Source organism: Chiloscyllium punctatum, chromosome 22 (genome assembly GCF_047496795.1).
Source record: "Chiloscyllium punctatum isolate Juve2018m chromosome 22, sChiPun1.3, whole genome shotgun sequence".
Taxonomy (NCBI): Eukaryota; Metazoa; Chordata; class Chondrichthyes; order Orectolobiformes; family Hemiscylliidae; genus Chiloscyllium; species Chiloscyllium punctatum.
The window spans coordinates 71,897,246-71,915,794 of NC_092760.1; the positions used below are offsets into that span (position 1 = coordinate 71,897,246).

Genomic DNA, 18,549 nt, shown 5'->3' on the forward strand with positions numbered 1-18,549 from the left:
GGCATGTCCAAATTTGATTTCAGATTTTCAGCAGCTGCAATCTTTTGCATTTTTATTTGTGAAGAGTTAGATATCTGCATTTGAGGCAGTCTGTGCCCTACAGAGAAATCTTTGTTGCAGTTCATGGAAAAATGATAAATAACTTAATTGCAAGCAAAATGTTTCTTCGTTACTGAAGAATTTCCCTTTTTTCTTGTGGTTTCAGTGCACTTGCTATCAGAAATTAGTGCAGCAATTTTGCAAAACACAAAGTGAATGGAGTCTGAATGGAGTTGGACTGAAAGGAAAGTTTATAGGACAGTAAAGCTAAACAAAGTGGAAGATGCAAAGATTAAATGAATTGGAATTCCACTGTCTTATTAGATTGAGCAGTAATCTTTCACTAAACAATGTGCGGGTCTTATATGAAAACTGATATACAGTGTTCTCTCATCTTCTTAAAACATACCATTATTTAGGTATCCTTGTATATACAAATACAGAACAATCTCAATTATCCGAATGAGATGGGCGGGGAGTATCTTATTTGGATAACTGATTATTTGGATAACTGATCTGATCGTAAACAAAGGAAGCCATACTGAACATGATTACGTAAACAAGCATTTTTACAGAGGTTTTATTTCATTTAATCGATAAAATATGTACAAACGCTGGATATTGCTTAAAAATTCATGGTATTTTACAAATAAAATCACTTTTTGACTAGAGTTTGACTGAAGTCTGTGAAATTTTTCACTGACAGTTTCCTTGATTTTCTCCTGGTCCTCGTCAGCAGCCAGCATCTTTCTGTTCAGTGTTGTCCCGCTGTCCAGATGAACTAAGTGTTGTCCCTCCCTCCTCAGCGACTGCTGAGCCCTTAGAGAGAGGGCGAGATAGGCACAAAATACAGGGCGAACACGAGAGAGAGGGAAGATTTTTTCGCTAACTTCAGTTTCTGCCCTCTCATCAATTTTTTTTAGGGGGGGTTAATGTTTTCCTCGTGTTTCCTCCTGTTTATTTTCACGTGTGCTAACTCACTACGATTTGCTCTTTTTCATCAAAATAAAGTTACACTGAATTTTCTTGTCAGCTGAAAGATATTGAACTACTTTTCTGTTGGGGAAAAAAGAGTCATCATAGGTTCATGGGAGGAAAAAGCAACAGGAATGAAAAATGCGAGCGCATTTATTGACTTAACTCTCTGGAGAATGAGCTGAGGAAAAAAAATTGTTCGGTTTGCAAACCGGAGCGAGTCAATGTTGAGAGGGAATCTTGTTGTTAGAGCGCACAGCTCGGGCTGGCACATACATTGTTCTTGTGTGTTCACAGCCACAAATGTCTGTCCTTAGGGAGAATAAGTATCGAATTTTTTTATATAAAAAGTGTCAGACTTAACTCCAAGGTCACGTCTCGAGTATATATTTGAAGTTAATTATTTATTAAAGCATACTTGCATCTATATTCCTGTTCAAATTTATAAGAACGATGCATTAAATGGATGAGGACGAGAATTTTCCTACTTCAATTGAAATGCATGTACGGGGACCTTAAGATCTTGTTTGGATAATCCGAAATTCGGATAATTGATATTTGGATAACCAAGGTTGTTCTAATCAGTGAAATGTGCAAGATCTTAGCAAAAAGAAGCATAGGTAATTTTAAATGTGCCAAGAGTCAATAAAATGTGGAGCTGGAAAAAGCTCAGCAGCATCAGAGGAGCAGAAGCGTCGACGTTTCAAGTGGGACCCTTCATCAGGACTTTTGAAAGGGCATTTCAAGAGGACATTCAGAAATGCATTTGAGTATTTATGAGTGTTAATGTTGGCCAGAGAAATGTAATGCTTGGTAATGCAGGTGTTTCTTATCGTAGAAAATGTTCCTCAGATGTATAAATGATATTAAACTTAATATTAAACCTTCTAGTGGTTACAGTTGGCTTATCTTATTTTTCAAAGATATGATTTTAACCGGATGGAAGTTTATTTCTCATGTAAATTTAAATGGTTATGTTTGTGGAAAGATATTCTAAAGTAATGCTGAGCAACAGAAAATTGTTTATGCATTTGTACTTTAATTTAAAACTGAAGCACTCTACAAAACATGAATGCTACAATAGGCTTAGAAGACAAAGCAACTAATCCAGCTTTGACAAAGGGTCAGTTAGATTTGAAACGTCAGCTCTTTTCTCTCCTTACAGATGCTGCCAGACCTGCTGAGATTTTCCCGCATTTTCTCTCTTTAGGTTGGTGAAAGCACCTAATCTGTTCTCTCCATGTATAACACACTTCAGTAATTAGTTTGTCTCAATTTTTAACTTCAAAACAGCAGTCTTGCAGTCAGGATCTTGATCATGACAAGCCAGAGCTTGTCAGAATACAGGATATACAGGATACAGGAAACACAGATTTAAAGAAAATAATTGATGCTACAACCAAAAGATCAGATCTAAGCTCTGCAGTCTTGCCACTTCCAGTCATGAATGATGGCACATAGTTAAACAATTCACCGGAGGAGGCTCCACAAGTATCCCCGTCCTCAGTGATGGGCGAGCCCAACCCATCATTGCAAAAGGCAAGGTTGAAGCATTTGCACCCATCCATCTTCAGCCAGAACTGTCAAATGGGTGATCCAACCTGATCTCCTCCGGTGATCCCCAGGATCACATTTGCCAGACTTCATCCAATTCCCTCCGCTTTTAAGTAATATCAAGAAACAACTGAAGGCGCTGGATCCAGCAAAGGCTATAGACCCTGACAATGCTCTGGCAATGATACTGAAGATTTGTGTTCCAGAATTAGCCACGCCCCCAGCCAAGCTGATCCAATTCAGCTACAACAGTGGCACCTACGCAGCAACGTGGAGAATTGGAGACAAAAATAGAAATTGCTGGAAAAGCTCAGCAAGTCTGGCAGCATCTTTGGAGAGAAAATCCAGGTTAATGTTTTGGGTTGAGTGACCTTTTTTCAGAACTTCTTATGGCGACAGTAACATTCATCATAAGCAGCAGCTCATATTAGCGCAGTGAGTTGCATTACCAATGCAGGGATCAGGGGAAATAGAAATGATAAACGACTATCTTTCAGGTTGGAGGAAGGTTTGTCATGGAGATCCCCAGTGGTTGTTATTTGGGACCCTTGCTTTTCCTGATTAATATTAATGTCCTGGATCAGGGGACAATTTTCATGTTTACATAACAAGTTGGTGGAATAGTCCGATAGGTAGCAGATGAGATTCAATGCAGAGAATTGTGAGATGATGCATTTTGTTCAAAAGAAGACTAAAAGACAATACAACATAGGGGATTCAATTTTAAATGGTGTGCAGGAGCAGAGGGTTCTGGGTATACACATGCATAGATCACTGAAAGAGAGCAATAGATAAATTGTGACGTTCTTAGCTTTATTAATAGAGTCCAAGGGCAGGGAGGTGATGTTGAACAGGACAGTTGTTAAGATCTCAGTTGGAGTATTGTGTACAGTTGTTGCTGCTATATTACAGGAAAGATGCAAAGGCATTGGAGAGTGCAGAAGTGATTAATTACAATGGTTCCAGCTATGAGGATAGATTGAGGAAGGTGGGGCTTTTCTTCTTTCTCTTTTTTTCAGAAAGAAGTCTGAAAGGAGATCTGATTGAGTTTTTCATTCATGTGCGAAGTGGGCAAGAATTGATAGGGTGAAGCTGTTTCCGCTTGTATAAGAAACAAGAACGAGTGATCTGTAAATGAAGCAAGGGCGGTGTGCTCACCAACCTTTTCACACAGCAAATTGAGTGGCACAGTGGCATATAGGTTAGCACTGTTGTCTCGCAGCGCCAAGGACTTGAGTTTAATTCCAGCTTTGGGTGACTGTGTCTATGGTACTTGCATGTTCTCCCATGTCTGCATAGCTTTCCTCCAGGTGCTCTGGTTTCCAACCACAGTCTGAACATGTGCAGGTTATGCAGACAGACCATGCTAAATTCAACTGTAGTGTCCCGGTTTGTGCAGGCTAGGTGAATTAGCCGTGGTAAATGCAGGGTTATGGAGAGGGTCAGTGCAGATTTGATGGGCTAAATGGCCTTTTTCTACACGATAGGGATGCATGATATGGAGGTGCTGGTGTTGGACTGGGGTGGACAAAGGTAAAGCACCAGGTTATAGTCCAACAGGTTTATTTGGAAGCACTAGCTTTTCCGACTGCTGCTCCTTCATCAGGTGGTTGTGGAGCAGGATCATAAGACACAAAATTTATAGCGAAAGATTACAGCGTCACACAGCTGAAATGATATGTTGAACAAATCTAGATTGCTGTTAAGTCTTTTGTCATTTAGAATGGGTTGCAGGTTTCAGTTCGTTAATATGTAAATTGCAGGACTTCTTTTAAGTCACATTTTTGAGCTAACTTAAGGTTTTATAAAAAGAGGTGACATCTCAGCTCATAAATGTATTAAAGCTGTGAGGTTAGAGTCTATCGGTATCCCAATCTTGAGTCAGACTGGTTCAATTTCCAAAGTGGGAATATATAAAATGTTATATGGATTGACAGCCTGTATTGACTGTCTGCAGATTGTGGGCTTTTTGAACAAAATAGTATGTACCTGCAAATATAAAGAGGGTTTGCATGAGTGTGCAACTATGTGTGAGACAGAGAGAGTAGCTGGGACACCTGTCGTGTGACATGAACCCTAGGGCCCAGTTGAGGTCGTTCTCAGGATTCCAAACTTGGCTATCAGCCTCTGCTCAGTCACTCTGCGTTATTGCGTATCTTGAAGTTTGTCTTGGAGGATGGACACCCAAAAGTCTGAGGTCAAATGTTCCTGACCGCTGAAGTGTTCCTCGAGTGGAAGGGAACATCACTGTCAAGCGATTGTTGCATGGTATCCATTCATCTGTTGTTATAGCGTCTGCCTGGTCTCACTAATGTAGCATGCCTAGAGGCATCCTTGCCTGCAAGGATAGACAACATTGGCCAAGGCACAGGAATACCTGCTGTGTACATGGTGGGTGGTGTCCCTATGTGTAATGGTGTTATCCATGTCGACACTCTGACACATCTTGCAGTGGTTGCTATGACAGGGTTGTATGGAGTTGTGGTCGATGTTGTCCTGAAGGCGGCTAACAATGGTCCATTTAAGGTTTGGTGGTTGTTTAAAGGCGAGGAGTGGAAGCGTAGGGAAGGCCTTAATGAGGTGCTCATCCTCATTGATAATGTGTCACAGGCTGCAAAGAACATGGCATAGTTTCTCCGCTCCCAAGATGTACTGGACAATGAAGGGTATTCTATCCCATAAGCATCCCATGTCTGTCTCCTGAGGAGGCCATTACGGTTTCTCACCATGGCACGTTAGAACTGGAGATCGATGAGTTGAGAAGAAAGTGAGGACTGCAAATGCTGGAGTTCAGAGTCGAAAAGTATGGTGCTGGAAAAGCACAGCTGGTCAGGCAGCATCCAAGGAGCAGGAGAATCGACTTTTCAGGCATAAGCCCTTCATCGGGAATGAGGCTCGTGGCCCGGGGGGCTGGGCTGAGATAAATGGGAGGGGGTGGAGGTGGAGCTGGGGAAAGTAGCTGGGAATGCAATAGGTAGATGAAGGTGGGGGTGAAGGTCATAGGCCAGAGAGGAGGGTGGAGTGGATAGGTGAGAAGAAAGATGGATAGGCAGGACAGTTCAAGAGGGCGGTGTCAAGTTGGATCTGGGATAAGGTGGGTGGAGGGGAAATAAATAAGCTTGTGAAATCCACATTGATCCCGTGTGGTTGGAGGGATCAAAGGTCTCAGGTGGTTAGGATTGGCGATGGAGGAGGCTGAGGACTTGCATGTCACTGGTGGCCTGGGAGAGGGAGTTAAAGTGTTCAGCCACAGGGGTTTGTTTGGTGTTTCCTAGAAATGTTCTCTGTAACGGTCTGCAAGTTGGCGTCCTGAGTCCCCAATGTAGAGTCGACCACATTGAGAGCAGTGGATAGAGTAGTTAACGTGTGTGGAAGTAGATTAGATTCCATACAGTAATCTTCAGCCCAACACTGATCCTCCAAAGAGTAACCCACCCAGACTCATTCCCCTACATTTACCCTGAACACACTGGACAATTTAGCATGGCCAATTCACCTGACCTGCACATCTTTGAATTGTGGGAGGAAACCAGAGCACCCGGAGGAACCCCACGCAGACACGGGGAGGATGTGAAAAGTCACCTGAGGCGGGAATCGAACCCAGGACCCAGGCTCTGTGAGGCAGCAGTGCTAACCACTGAGCCACCATGCCACCCCCAATAGAAATGTATGAAACTTGGTTTGCACATTAACAATTGGAATCATCCCACCCAGATCCACCCCATAACCCTACTTTACCATGGCCAATCCATGTAACCTGCGCATCTTTGGACCATGGGAGAAAACCAGAGTACTCAGGGAAAACCCACATTGACACAGGGGAAATGTGCAACTCCACACAAACAGTCACCTAAGGCTAGAACTGAACATTGATTCCTGGTGCTGTGAGGCAGCAGTGCTAACCACTGAGCCACCGTGCTGCCCTGTAGTCAGGGTAAATCTCTGTTGGATGCAGAAGGGTCCTTTGGGATCTTGGATGGAGGTAAGGGGATAGGTATTGGTGCAGGTTTTGCATCTTCTGATGCCAGGGGAAGGTGCCGGGAGTGGAAGATGGGTTTGTGAGGGGCGTGGAGCTCACAAGGGAGCTGTGGACAGAATGGTCTCTCCGGAATGCAGATAGAGGTGGGGAGAGAAATATATCCCTGGTTGTGTGGTCCGTTTGTAGGTGGCGGAAATGGCGGAGGATGATGCGCCAATCTGGAGGTTGGTGGGGTGGAAGGTGAGAACCAGGAGGGTTTTGTCTTTGTTGCAATTGGAGGGGTGGGATTTAAGGGCGGAAGTGCAGGAGATTAGTTGAGGATCGTACCCTGTTCTTATGAGGGGTCCTTGAACACCTGCAGGTGTCTGTTACGTTCCTCCTCATCTGAACAGATTCAATGTTAATGACATGGGACGTACTGATCAGAAATGTGTCGGGTGCAGGTTCAATTGAAGCAGTTGATGATTATTTGGATAGGAATGATTTTCAGGGAAATGGGGGAAAAGCAGAGGCTGGCACAAGGTAGTAAGAGTTAGACTGAATAATAGAGCTAGTGCTGCTACGATGGGCCGAATGGCTTCCTTCTGCAACTTAACAGTTTCGTTAAGAGACGTTTTTTTCATTTGACATCAGTTTGTGTTTTCTTTTTCAGGTGATCAGTATCTACAATCCCTGACCCTGGAGAAATAAATAAGGACATCCCTGCCGCCAGGAGGAACCACAGTGAAGGTTCCGGGGACGGGGGGGAGCGGCTCGGGGGACGGACCGGAAGTCGCGGAGTGTTCTTATGGGGGACGTAAAGCATAGGAAGTGGCCGTTAGTAATGGAGGCGTTGTTCGCGCGCGCCGTTTTCTTGCCGAGTCTGGGTTATAACATCTTCATGTCGAAGGTGTGGGGCCGGCATTGGTATGACCGCATCGATCAGACTGTCATCATCGGGGCGCTACCTTTCCGCTCACTCACCCATGAGGTACAGGGGGTGGGGTGGGGGGGAAATGGAGACTGGGGGCGGGGCCTCGCGTGACTGGGTGGAGTCTGTATGAAGGGGCGGGGCCTCGCGTGACTGGGCGGCGTCTGTGTCAAGGGGCGGGGCCTCGCGTGACTGGGCGGAGTCTGTATGAAGGGGCGGGGCGGGGTTGCATGAAGTTGGCCAACGCGGATGGAAGAACAGCAAACCAGGCAGCATCAGGAGGTGGAGAAGTCAATGTCTTGGGTATTAACCCTTTGTCAGGATTAGGTGTGAGGGTAACGGGAGCTGCAGAGGAGAGTATTAGGATGAGGTAGTGATAGGTGGATAAAGGTAGTGGGTAAGACCTGGTTGTTTGATGGGATGGGTCAATCTGATTGGTAACTGGAAGAAAGGCTCAGTAGTTGGAATAGAAGGGAGGAAGTGGGGTTGAGAAGGGACCATGGGATGGTTGGGAAGGTTATTTGAAATTAGGGATCTCAGTGTTAAGGCCTTTGGGCTATAGTCTGCCCAGGCAGAAGATAAGGTGTTGTTCTTCCAACTTGCAGACTGATTTGTTGTGTGTGAAGATGTTGACTGATGTTTCTGATGATGCCAATGGGCCATAACTATGGGTGGCTCTTTGCTTTGAGCTGGATGTTTATTAAGCTCCTTTTGTGGTGCAGTGTCAATGTCCCTACTTCTACATCTGGAGGCCTGAGTTCAGGTCCTACTTTCTCCAGAGTGGTGTGTGATGCTGTCTCTGACCAAGCTGATTAAACAATATACTTTAAATTAAGTTAAACTGATGTAAAGGTGAGAGAAGCTAAAGTTGTACCAAATGAAGTTGGGGTTTTAAAGTCTACATTTTTTTTTGCATTTGTGCTGATTTTGGGCTGCATTTGCCCCAAGATCTAGCAGAACCAATGTCAAAGCTCCTGCTTTACATGGATCATCTGTGTACAATCTTTAACCATCAGAAAGGAATTGCACCATTTATTGCTTGGTTCAACAAATTCTTGTCTTGAAGGTTTTTTCAAAATGTGCTTAGGATGATGAAGAATTACATACTGGCTTCCCAAGAATAGGCTACTGTTAGCTGTGCATTGGATTTCTTGAGTCTGTAATATTATCCCATACCTTTTTTAAAATATTTTTCTTTGTGATTCACCAGATTTAAAAAAATTAATACTGACCTTTTTCTTCCAAAATAATTTCAAAGTAGTAAGACAGTCTTTGTCACAGTCACTTCTAGGAAATTTTCAATCCCTTGTGGTGAAGTTATCCTGTAATAATTTTAAAATTTTAATGTAAGTTTTGTTTTTAAAGTTATACTGATTGTCCACATTTCACATGATCAAGTCATTATAATAGTATCCTGTCATTCCTGGTGTCAATCTAATTTGCATTTTACTAATTTCATGGCTGCAATGTCCTTTCTACAATGGAGTTCTCAATCACATTCAACACGTCATTATTAACTCTCTAAGTTAATGCTTTCTTCTATTTTATTGTAATGCATCATCCTTGAAACGTTGACATTAATGATTGGAAGGAGCCTGCTACTCAGTGACTCAAACTGGAGAGGGTACAAAGAGCTTCACCAGGATGTTGCCTGAGATGGAACAGTTGACCTACAAGGAGAGATTAGATGGGCTTGTCTGCTCCAAAGGAAACAATCCAAGGCTGAGGAGGGATGTGATTGAAGTGTATAAGACTGAGAGAGATACCTAAGGTGAATAGGAAGCAGCTGCTCCCCTTGGGCCTCGGTTATGAGGAGTGCAGCTTTATGATAAGGGTCAGGAGATTCAGAGGAGATTTGAGAAAAAACTTTTTCACTCAATGGTGGGAATCTGGAATGCAATGCCTGAGAAGGTAGTGGAGGACGGCAACTTACAATCTTTTAAAAGATATTTGGATGTGCACTTGAAATATCCATAACATTAAGGGTGTGGGACAAGTACAGGAAATTGAGATTACTGCGCATTTTAGTAGTAGTTATTGGTGCAGACTTGATAGGCTGAAGGGCGTCTTCTGTACTCTGACCTGTCCATTAAATGGTGGCAGGCTTTTGAGTCAAGACATCTTAATGAGGTGGCGTGGTGACACAGAAGGAAAGAAAAGGAAGCAAATCCAACACTGTAGATCCCACTAACATGTGGGACACATTGTCCCATGTGCCTGAAGATCTGATGTTCAAAAATGAGTCTGTTCAGTCACAGATCTATAGTAGAAACTTGAGACCTGATTTTTCATCAGTCTCTAATTGTGTATCAACGAGCAATGATTATATGAAATACAGCATATTGAAATACTTGCCTTCTAGATTTTACAACCTCCAGTCTTGCTTTAAGTAATGTGCACTTGGGGATCTATGTTTCTCTACTCAATTTCAGACTTTAGTCTTTGATTTTAATTTTTAATTGTATTGCATATTTATCTCTTTGCAGTAATATAACAAGTATAATCTACAGTTCCTTAACCCATATCTGACCTTCTGTATTTGCTGATATTCTTCAATTTGTATTATTGAAAAATTTTGATCGTTCCGTGCAAAAGTCTACGTTGTCTCTGTTTGCCTGAGGTTCACATTTCTGTCTGCTACATCTCCTTCGATGATTCTTTTACTTGATTTACAGTTAGTAAAGAAAGAGAATGTTCGAGGAGTGATAACCATGACTGAAGACTATGAAACCAAATTTTTTGTGAATACAACAAAGGTAGGTAGAAAAGCAAACTTATTGGGGAGGTATTCAATAGTTCACATGCTACTTGGATTGAAGTAGAACAGATTCTTTTGATGTAGGATCCCTTTGCAGAATGGATTGATAATGGTGAATAATACAAAATATCTTGGAGTTTTGAGATGAGACAGTAACCTTTTTTAATAGCATTGTAATTTGTAATTATCATCAAATGTCACTAATCATTTCATACTTCACTCCTACACCGTCATTTCATTTATCACTAAGAATTCAAGACAACATTGTATCAAATGAAAGAAGACTTGCACGTTATTAGTTTTTGAAAAACTCTTCAAGCTTTGCAGTTCAGCTGTTTCATGTGACCAGGAGCCATAGTTGCTGCTTTCTTAATTTTCTCTCCCCTGGAAAGTACTGATGTTTGCTGGGCTACAGTTCCACTCTGGTGTCTGGTATTTTGTCCCAGTGAGCATGCTACATATTTTATTCTAAACAATGTGTCTTGAAGGCTATTTCAATACAATGGGATATCAGACACAAGCCAACCCTTTCCTTGCATGATACTCAACATTCACATTTTCATGGTTAAAAACAATGACTGCAGATGCTGAAAACCAAATACTGGATTAGTGGTGCTGGAAGAGCACAGCAGTTCAGGCAGCATCCAAGGAGCAGCGAAATCGACGTTTCGGGCAAAAGCCCTTCATCAGGAATAAAGGCAGTGAGCCTGAAGCGTGGAGAGATAAGCTAGAGGAGGGTGGGGGTGGGGAGAGAGTAGCATAGAGTACAATGGGTGAGTGGGGGAGGAGATGAAGGTGATAGGTCAAGGAGGAGAGGGTGGAGTGGATAGGTGGAAAAGAAGATAGGCAGGTGGGACAAGTCAAGGAGACAGGATGAGGTGGGGGAAGGGGAAATGAGGAAGCTGTTGAAGTCCACATTGATGCCCTGGGGGTTGAAGTGTTCCGAGGCGGAAGATGAGGCGTTCTTCCTCCAGGCGTCTGGTGGTGAGGGAGCGGCGGTGAAGGAGGCCCAGGACCTCTGTCCTCAGCAGAGTGGGAGGGGGAGTTGAAATGTTGGGCCATGGGGCATGAGTCGCTCTATAGCATCATCCATCTGAATGTTGCTCTTTATCCATCTACCTTTCAGTTGGGTACTATGCATTGGTTTCATGTTATTATGATTTGAACTTCCTTAGCAGCTGCTTTGATGCTTTTTGTAATCTGCAAACTGACAAAAAGGAAAGTAATTACAAAAAATATTTGATGCAGAATCTGAAAGCTATTGGGTTTGTTATCAAAATAGGACTCTTACTGAGGGGGCTCATTAGTATTGTTACTCAGGATGAAAATGTGTTGCAATTGGAAGTTTCCATTTGCATGCAGTCTCTATTGTAGCCTTATAAAGATTTCTATATTCATGTGATTCTCATTTTGGCAAAATAGATGCAGAGAAACCGCAATATAAGTATGGAATGTTTCTTTACAATTGAATTTTTTTTATTTCTTCACTTTTTATACTTGCATTGACTTTACACCACTTATTAACTAAATCAAAGTATAGAAAATATCAAGTGATGAGTCCTTTTTCAAGATTTATTCTCACACGCTATCATTGGAAACCAGTTCTTTTCTAAATGTAGGTTGTCAGCCAGTGATGAGCATTATCATTCAGATTTTACCAGGTATGTTCATGTCTGTCTTTGGCAGTGCTGTTGCTTGGCTATGCTTTGTGACCAGAAGCCAAATTATTTGACACATTGATTCTATCCTGATACTATACATAACTGACTTTTTTTTTTGAGAAATAAAACATCGTTTGTAGTGTTGCATTCTAGATGTAAGTTTGTTTGCTGAGCTGGAAGGTTCGTTATCAGACATTTCGGTCACCAAACTCGGAAACATCAGTGAGCCTCTGGTGAAGCACTGGTCTTCGTGACCCGCTTTGTATTTGTTTGTTTCTTTTGTTTTCCAGGAATAAACCCTTTTAGAGGGTGGTCAGTGGGGTCTAAATCAAATAGTTTGAACGCGTTCCAGTTGGAATGCACTTCTAGGTATTCTTGTGCATGTTTGTTTGGCATCTCCTAGCATGGATGTGTTGTCCCAATTGAAATGGTGTCCTTCCTCATCTAGTATGTAAGGATACTAGTGAGAGTGGGTCATGTCTTTTTGTGGCTAGTTGATGTTAGTATACCCTGGTGGCTAGTTTTCTGCCTGTTTGTCCAATGTGGTGTGTGTTACAGTTCTTGCAAGGTATTTTGTAAATGACGTTAGTTTTGCTTGTCTATGTAGGGTCGTTCAAGTTCACTAGCTCTGCATAGTTCCCCTGTGCTGCAGTGTGGTGGCTCGTTGAAATAATGTTCTAATGCAGCTTCACTTGTGGTGTTGAGATGACTGATTTGATTGAATGAGAAGAAATCATCCCAACACCACCCACAAATGGAGCTGCATTGAACATTATTTCAACAAGCCACCACACACTGCAGTGTAGAGGAAAATCAATATACTGCGTAGTCAAAAAGGAGGGGTACCCAATGAACACAGTCTGCCAATTTCTCAGTAACAAACCAAAACAAGCAGATAACAACATCCAGAAACTTTAGCCACTCTCCCCTACGTCAAAGACATCTTGGAAATGACTGCCAGACTACTCAGACCTCTTTGTATCATGGTAGCCTACAAACCCACCAACACACTAAAATAGCAGCTAATGAACTTGAAGGACCCAATATGGACAACAAGCAAAACCAATGTCGTTTACAAAATACTGTGCAAGGATTGTAACAAACCCTATTGGACAGACAGGCAGAAAACTAGCCACCAGGATACATGAATACCAACTAGCCACAAAAAGACATGACCCACTCTCTCTCAAGTATCCTTGCATACAGATGAGTAAGGACACCACTTCATCTGGGACAACAGATTCTAAGACAAGCCAAACAGACATGCATGAGAATGCCTAGAAGCATGGCATTCCAACCGCAACTCTATCAACAGACACATTGACTTGGATCCCATTTACCACCTTTTGAAAGGGTTTGTTCCTGGGGGAACAAACAGGAAATTGTCACCAACCCAAGGAAACCTGAACACATAAATAGAAAGCGGGTCACTGACACCAATGCTTCACCGGAGGCTCACTGGTGTTACTTTGTATGGTGACAAACCATCTGAAAATTAATCTTCCAGCTTGACAAACAAACTTAGTGTTACATTCCATTTGAATACTTTTGCTAATCAAAGTTGTGTTTCAGGAATGGGAATCCTTTGGCGTGGAGCAGTTGCGTCTCAGCACAGTTGATATACTCGGAGTACCAAAATTAGAAGACCTGAGAAAAGGCGTTGATTTTCTTACTAAACATCGTAAAAATGGAACCAGTGTCTATGTACACTGTAAGGCTGGACGATCACGCAGTGCCACTATGGTGGCAGCATATTTAATTAATGTATGTTGACCAAGTCTCTTTTAGTGAAATAAGCATTAATTATTATAATGAGAAGTTGCTCTGTGTAAATGTTGAGTAGGTATCTTGTTTTTGAAAATTAAGAAACTTCAAATTACACAATCATTTGTATTGTAGGATTATGTATCTGTATAATTTTATACATAAAATACTGAATTTGAGTAACCTTTGCATAAGTTATTTGAAAGGTAAGTTAATTTTTACCACAAGACTTTACTGTCATAAAATCTTCATTCCAATTGCAAGATGACAAGTGGAAATATACCTTCAATTTCAGCATCCTTCATTATTCTCTTCACTGCATCTTGCGAGAAGGGGTTGTGATTTTGAAGGCAGGTATTGGGGAAAGAAAGCAATAGTAGTGGCCCCAGTCGTCTTTCAGAAATAAACCAATAAAATTTATTTAAAACTGTATGTGGGACCCTGTTGTTCAGTGCTAAAACAGATGCTGAAACTGAAGTGAAAACATAAGTTGGAAAGAATTAGTGGGTCCAGTGGTATCTGAAGAGAGAAATAGAATTAATGTTTCAGATCATGATGGAGCTGTATATAACATTACCAGCACGAGCATGATGGACTGAAGAGCCTCTTTCCATACTGTTTAAAAATTCTGACTTTCATCAGAATGTTATGTCATTGTCTCTTCAGATGCTGCCTGACCTCTTGTATATTTCAAGCATTTACTGCAATTAATATACTTTTGAATACAAATTCAGTAACAGATACTATGTAATAAGTACTCTTTTGATATATGTAATATTGAGAAATTCAGTCGTCCAATCCTGATTTAAATAACTTTAGATAAAGGCAGAATGTGGAATGTGCGAACCTATAAAATGGAGCAACTTATTTGTCCCTTCCTAAATTATCTGAAATTTTGTTTCCCAAAACTGCATATTTCACAATGGAGGGAAAAGATTGTTTCAGATTTTTGTTGTTAAATATTCCTTAAAGATTGGAAGATAAAATTATACTAACATGTATGTGTTATATAACTGGATTACAGTAAATGTTAAGTTTACAATGAATTTAAAAGAACATTTATGGATTGTTTTTTTAAACCTACTCCTCCTTCCCCTTTTTAATTCAGTGTTTTTGTGGTAATCTCTAGTAATTTCATTTGCTTTCCTGATTTTAACTTATTTGCCTGCTGCTATTCAGCTGCCAATCCTCCTCCCACTCCAACAATCCAACTTGATCTGAATAATGACCTTGATCTTGCCTCCCTGTGTGCAACCCTGATGATTAAATATTTTTTAAAAAAACCTTTTTGCACTGTTGTTAAAGGTCCCAATTAACTAAACTACTCTTATCCTGAAACTGTTGCAACAAGAAATATTTAGATTTCTATGCTGTCTTCAGCCATGTTTCCATTATGGCTATAGCTGAGCACTTTCAGATTCACATCATTTTATTTCTAATATCTTTTGTGGTTCTTATGTGGCTGATTTTGCCAACTATCTTTGTATTTCATTTGCTGTATTTCATTTCATTAACCCCATATTTGCATTGAAGTATATCTGTTCAACTCAAAATGCTTATGCCTTTTAATCTGCAAACATCTGTTTTTATAATGCGCACACAGTGTTCTTCAGCAGCTTTACCAGTTATCTTGAATTGAACTTTCAATGCTTCTCAATTGGATTATCTCTACAGCTGCCGATTGTCAAAAAGTTGGTCCTTCAACTCAAAATAGGTTTCAGTACAGTTTTAAAATTGTCCTGTGCTGTCTAAACTTCCTCTGAATGCTGACATAGCAAAATCTAGTTAATTGAATGTCCTAAATTCTTCTGATAGGAACAGCATGTCTTGTTTGTTCATACTTCTGCTCATTGTTTGCTGATAATTTGTTTTATTGTCTCTGTAGTTGTGTGACTGAATCAACTGAGCTATAAAATATTGTAAGTTACTTTATGCATATCTAATCATGTTCTGAATCAAATATCTGAACAGTTTACCTCTAAATCTTTTCTTCAGCTGCATCACTGGACTCCAAAGAAGGCCTGTGATTATATTGCTTCAATCAGACCTCATATTATTATTCGTAGTGGACAGTTTAAAATTTTGAAGAGCTATTATAATGATCTGTTCCCAGGAGAACCAGACATACTGTTCGAAGCAAAACGCTCCGCAGCTTTCAAGTAGTGCGGCACAACATTTGTGGACATTCAAATGCTAATATCCTCAAGTGACTGAAAGGTTTAGAATCGAGAATGATAACTGGCAAAATATGGTTAAAGTTTCTGCGATCAGCAGACACCAGTTGGTTTGTTTTCTTTTGTGTAGCACGAAAGACAGTGTTGTACTAATGTAAATATCAATCAGCTTTGAATTTTTGTTGAGATATTTGCTATTTATAGACTGTGTCAGTGTAACTTATAGACCAAGCAGGATAGTTTCTTTCTTTTGAAGAAAAATTCAGACACTGGAACTTGATGCTCTTACATTTTTTTTTAACTTTCACTGGAAATTAATTAACATCAATTTATTGTGCTCTGTGTCAATTGTACATTTATATGCTGTATTGCAGTGTTTAAGATGATAGCTTGGACCAGTAAAGGATCTTTTGTTTTTCTTCTTTTTTTAAAAAAAAAATTGTTGTATAGAACTAACTTGCCATCTGTCCATTGGAAAAGAACAGTAAGATAATGGCATTTTGTCATTAATGAGGTTTAAGTGGTGTTAACAAAGCTCAGCCAACATAATTCTATGCTCTCAGCAAGGAGCTTTTAGTCTTGCAAAAAGCTAATCCTGCTAAAGGTATGAGATTGAAGTATTACTGTGGAAAAAGTACCCATAAGCAAAATCTAGTTATGACCTGTAATACATAAAAATGTATTTCACTGAGATGCAATTAAAATCCTTTTACATTTTGTACATTTTCATTTAATTCAGTGAAATTAGCTATTTCTTATTGTGTACATTTAGGGAACACTAATTTTGATTTTTTTCTTCTTGTTACCTGCTACAGTCCATAGGGGAGAATGCTTTGTAATGTTTAAATTACTTAAATTTAGTTATTTTTCCATCAAGGATAAGTTGTACACATGTGTGAATGATCACGTGGCCTTAAACTGATCAGATATTCTGAAACTCTATCCCAATTGACAATTTTGGATTAATAGCCACTTAATTTCAGTGCTAAATTTAAGAGTCCACCTACTGCCTTTTAGTTATTGGTTGGGTGAAGTTGTGGTGGCCTGGTGGAAAAATGGGAGCCCTGTACTCTGACCAATGATGTCTTTGATACTTTAGTAATCTTCTAGCAATACCATGTGTTTTTTTTTAATTTTATCACCTCCATGCCACAGTTGGGCTAGTTTTGTGCCTTGGATCACATTCCAATTACACTTTACATAGAGCCCTTGCCGACAACCATAGGAGTCTTTCATTGCATCAGTCTGAATTGTGTTTATACCTAAAAGCTTTAGATGTTATAGTTTTTTAAAAATTCAAATGTATTACTTTTAGTACATGGAATTGTGAAGTACCCAATTTATCAGATTACACAAATGTTATGGTCATGTTAAGAATCTAATTGACAAGTAATAATACAAATGAAATGTTGTGAAGCCAAAATGAAACTAGCTCATAATGAGAATCCCAAACACATTAGCCTTACCTGCCATTTTCAAAATTTGGTAATATCTTGTTGGAAATGTTTTAATGAATTTGTAAACAAGATGCACCTGAAACAAAAATGTAAACAAGCTGCACATATAGCATCTTGAAGCATAATCATAGAGACATAAAATGTTGAAACAGGCCCTTTTAGCTCATCATATCTATGCTGACCAATAAACACCAATCTACACGGATACCTCTTAGCTACACTTGGTCCATGGTCTAATATGTCCTGGTGTTTTATGTGCTGTTGTAGATGTGGCAACCGTACCACTCTCTTAGGCAGCATATTCCATATTTCCTTTAAATTTCTTTCTCCTCCTCTTAAACTTGTGTTATCTGGTCTTAGACGTACCTGCGATCTGTCCTCTGTGTGCCTCATAAGTTTGTATTACTTGTACCTCATCAACTAAATTATTTGCGAATAGAGATATAACAATTTAAAATAATCAAAGAGATTTGACAAGTTTATTTAAGCAGTATGGAATTAATTAAAGCAAAAATCATTACATGGCTTAACAAAACATTTGAAGCAGATACAGATAGCCACAGGGAAGTGGAATTAATTTTTGAAGGTTTTTGCAATGATTTCATCGGAACACCTGAATAAACTTATCCAGATTTTAAAAATAATTAGGCCTGATGATAGTGGGATAATGAATGCTTAATCTTTTTGAATGTAATTAGTTGAGGGATAAATATTCGGCAGCAGTCTTTTGGGGGAAAAAAAATTGTTTTTCGCAAAGCTTTAAACCGACATGTAGAAGTGAGGGACCTGTTTAACGTTGGCTAATTGGCAGTTCACAGTAGTGTTAATAGTACAGGTTCAATTGAGTTTTCAGCTGAGGTAGACGTGCCTCTTCATGCTGCAATTGAAAAGCATGACTGTCAAAAACTGCCAAGAAAATTGTTCAACATGAAACATCAACAGGCAATAAATCAAGGATCTGCCTTCAGGCAGAGCACTTACAAATTAGGCAATATGTAGGTGGCAATACAGCAGAACTAGTTCCACAAATAGTGAACATTTCCTTCATGTAAAATACAATATATTTCTAAATATGTAACAAATCTTGGAACTGAAGGAGCCATCCAAATCAAAACAGTAACCCTCTTTTTCCGTAGGCTCCTCGAGCTTGACAATTTTAGTGATGTGTGAGAAAGCAAGTGGAGGTGTAGTGGACAGTGAAGACGGTGACCTCCGAGTACAATGCGATCTTGATCAAATAGGCCAATGGGCTGAGGAGTGGCAGATGGAGTTTAATTT

At 40.2% G+C, this 18,549-nt stretch overlaps 1 protein-coding gene across 1 annotated transcript; it reads left to right on the forward strand.

Annotated features, from left to right (window-relative positions):
• Nucleotides 1–7,318: 7,318 nt before the first annotated feature.
• On the forward strand, nt 7,319–16,531 carry ptpmt1 (protein tyrosine phosphatase mitochondrial 1). Its single transcript, XM_072592643.1, has 4 exons — nt 7,319–7,517; nt 10,133–10,213; nt 13,449–13,640; nt 15,636–16,531. The coding sequence occupies exons 1-4, from the start codon at nt 7,335–7,337 to the stop codon at nt 15,801–15,803; spliced, it is 624 nt and encodes a 207-aa protein (XP_072448744.1). The 5' UTR covers nt 7,319–7,334; the 3' UTR covers nt 15,804–16,531.
• The last annotated feature ends 2,018 nt before the right edge of the window (nt 16,532–18,549 follow it).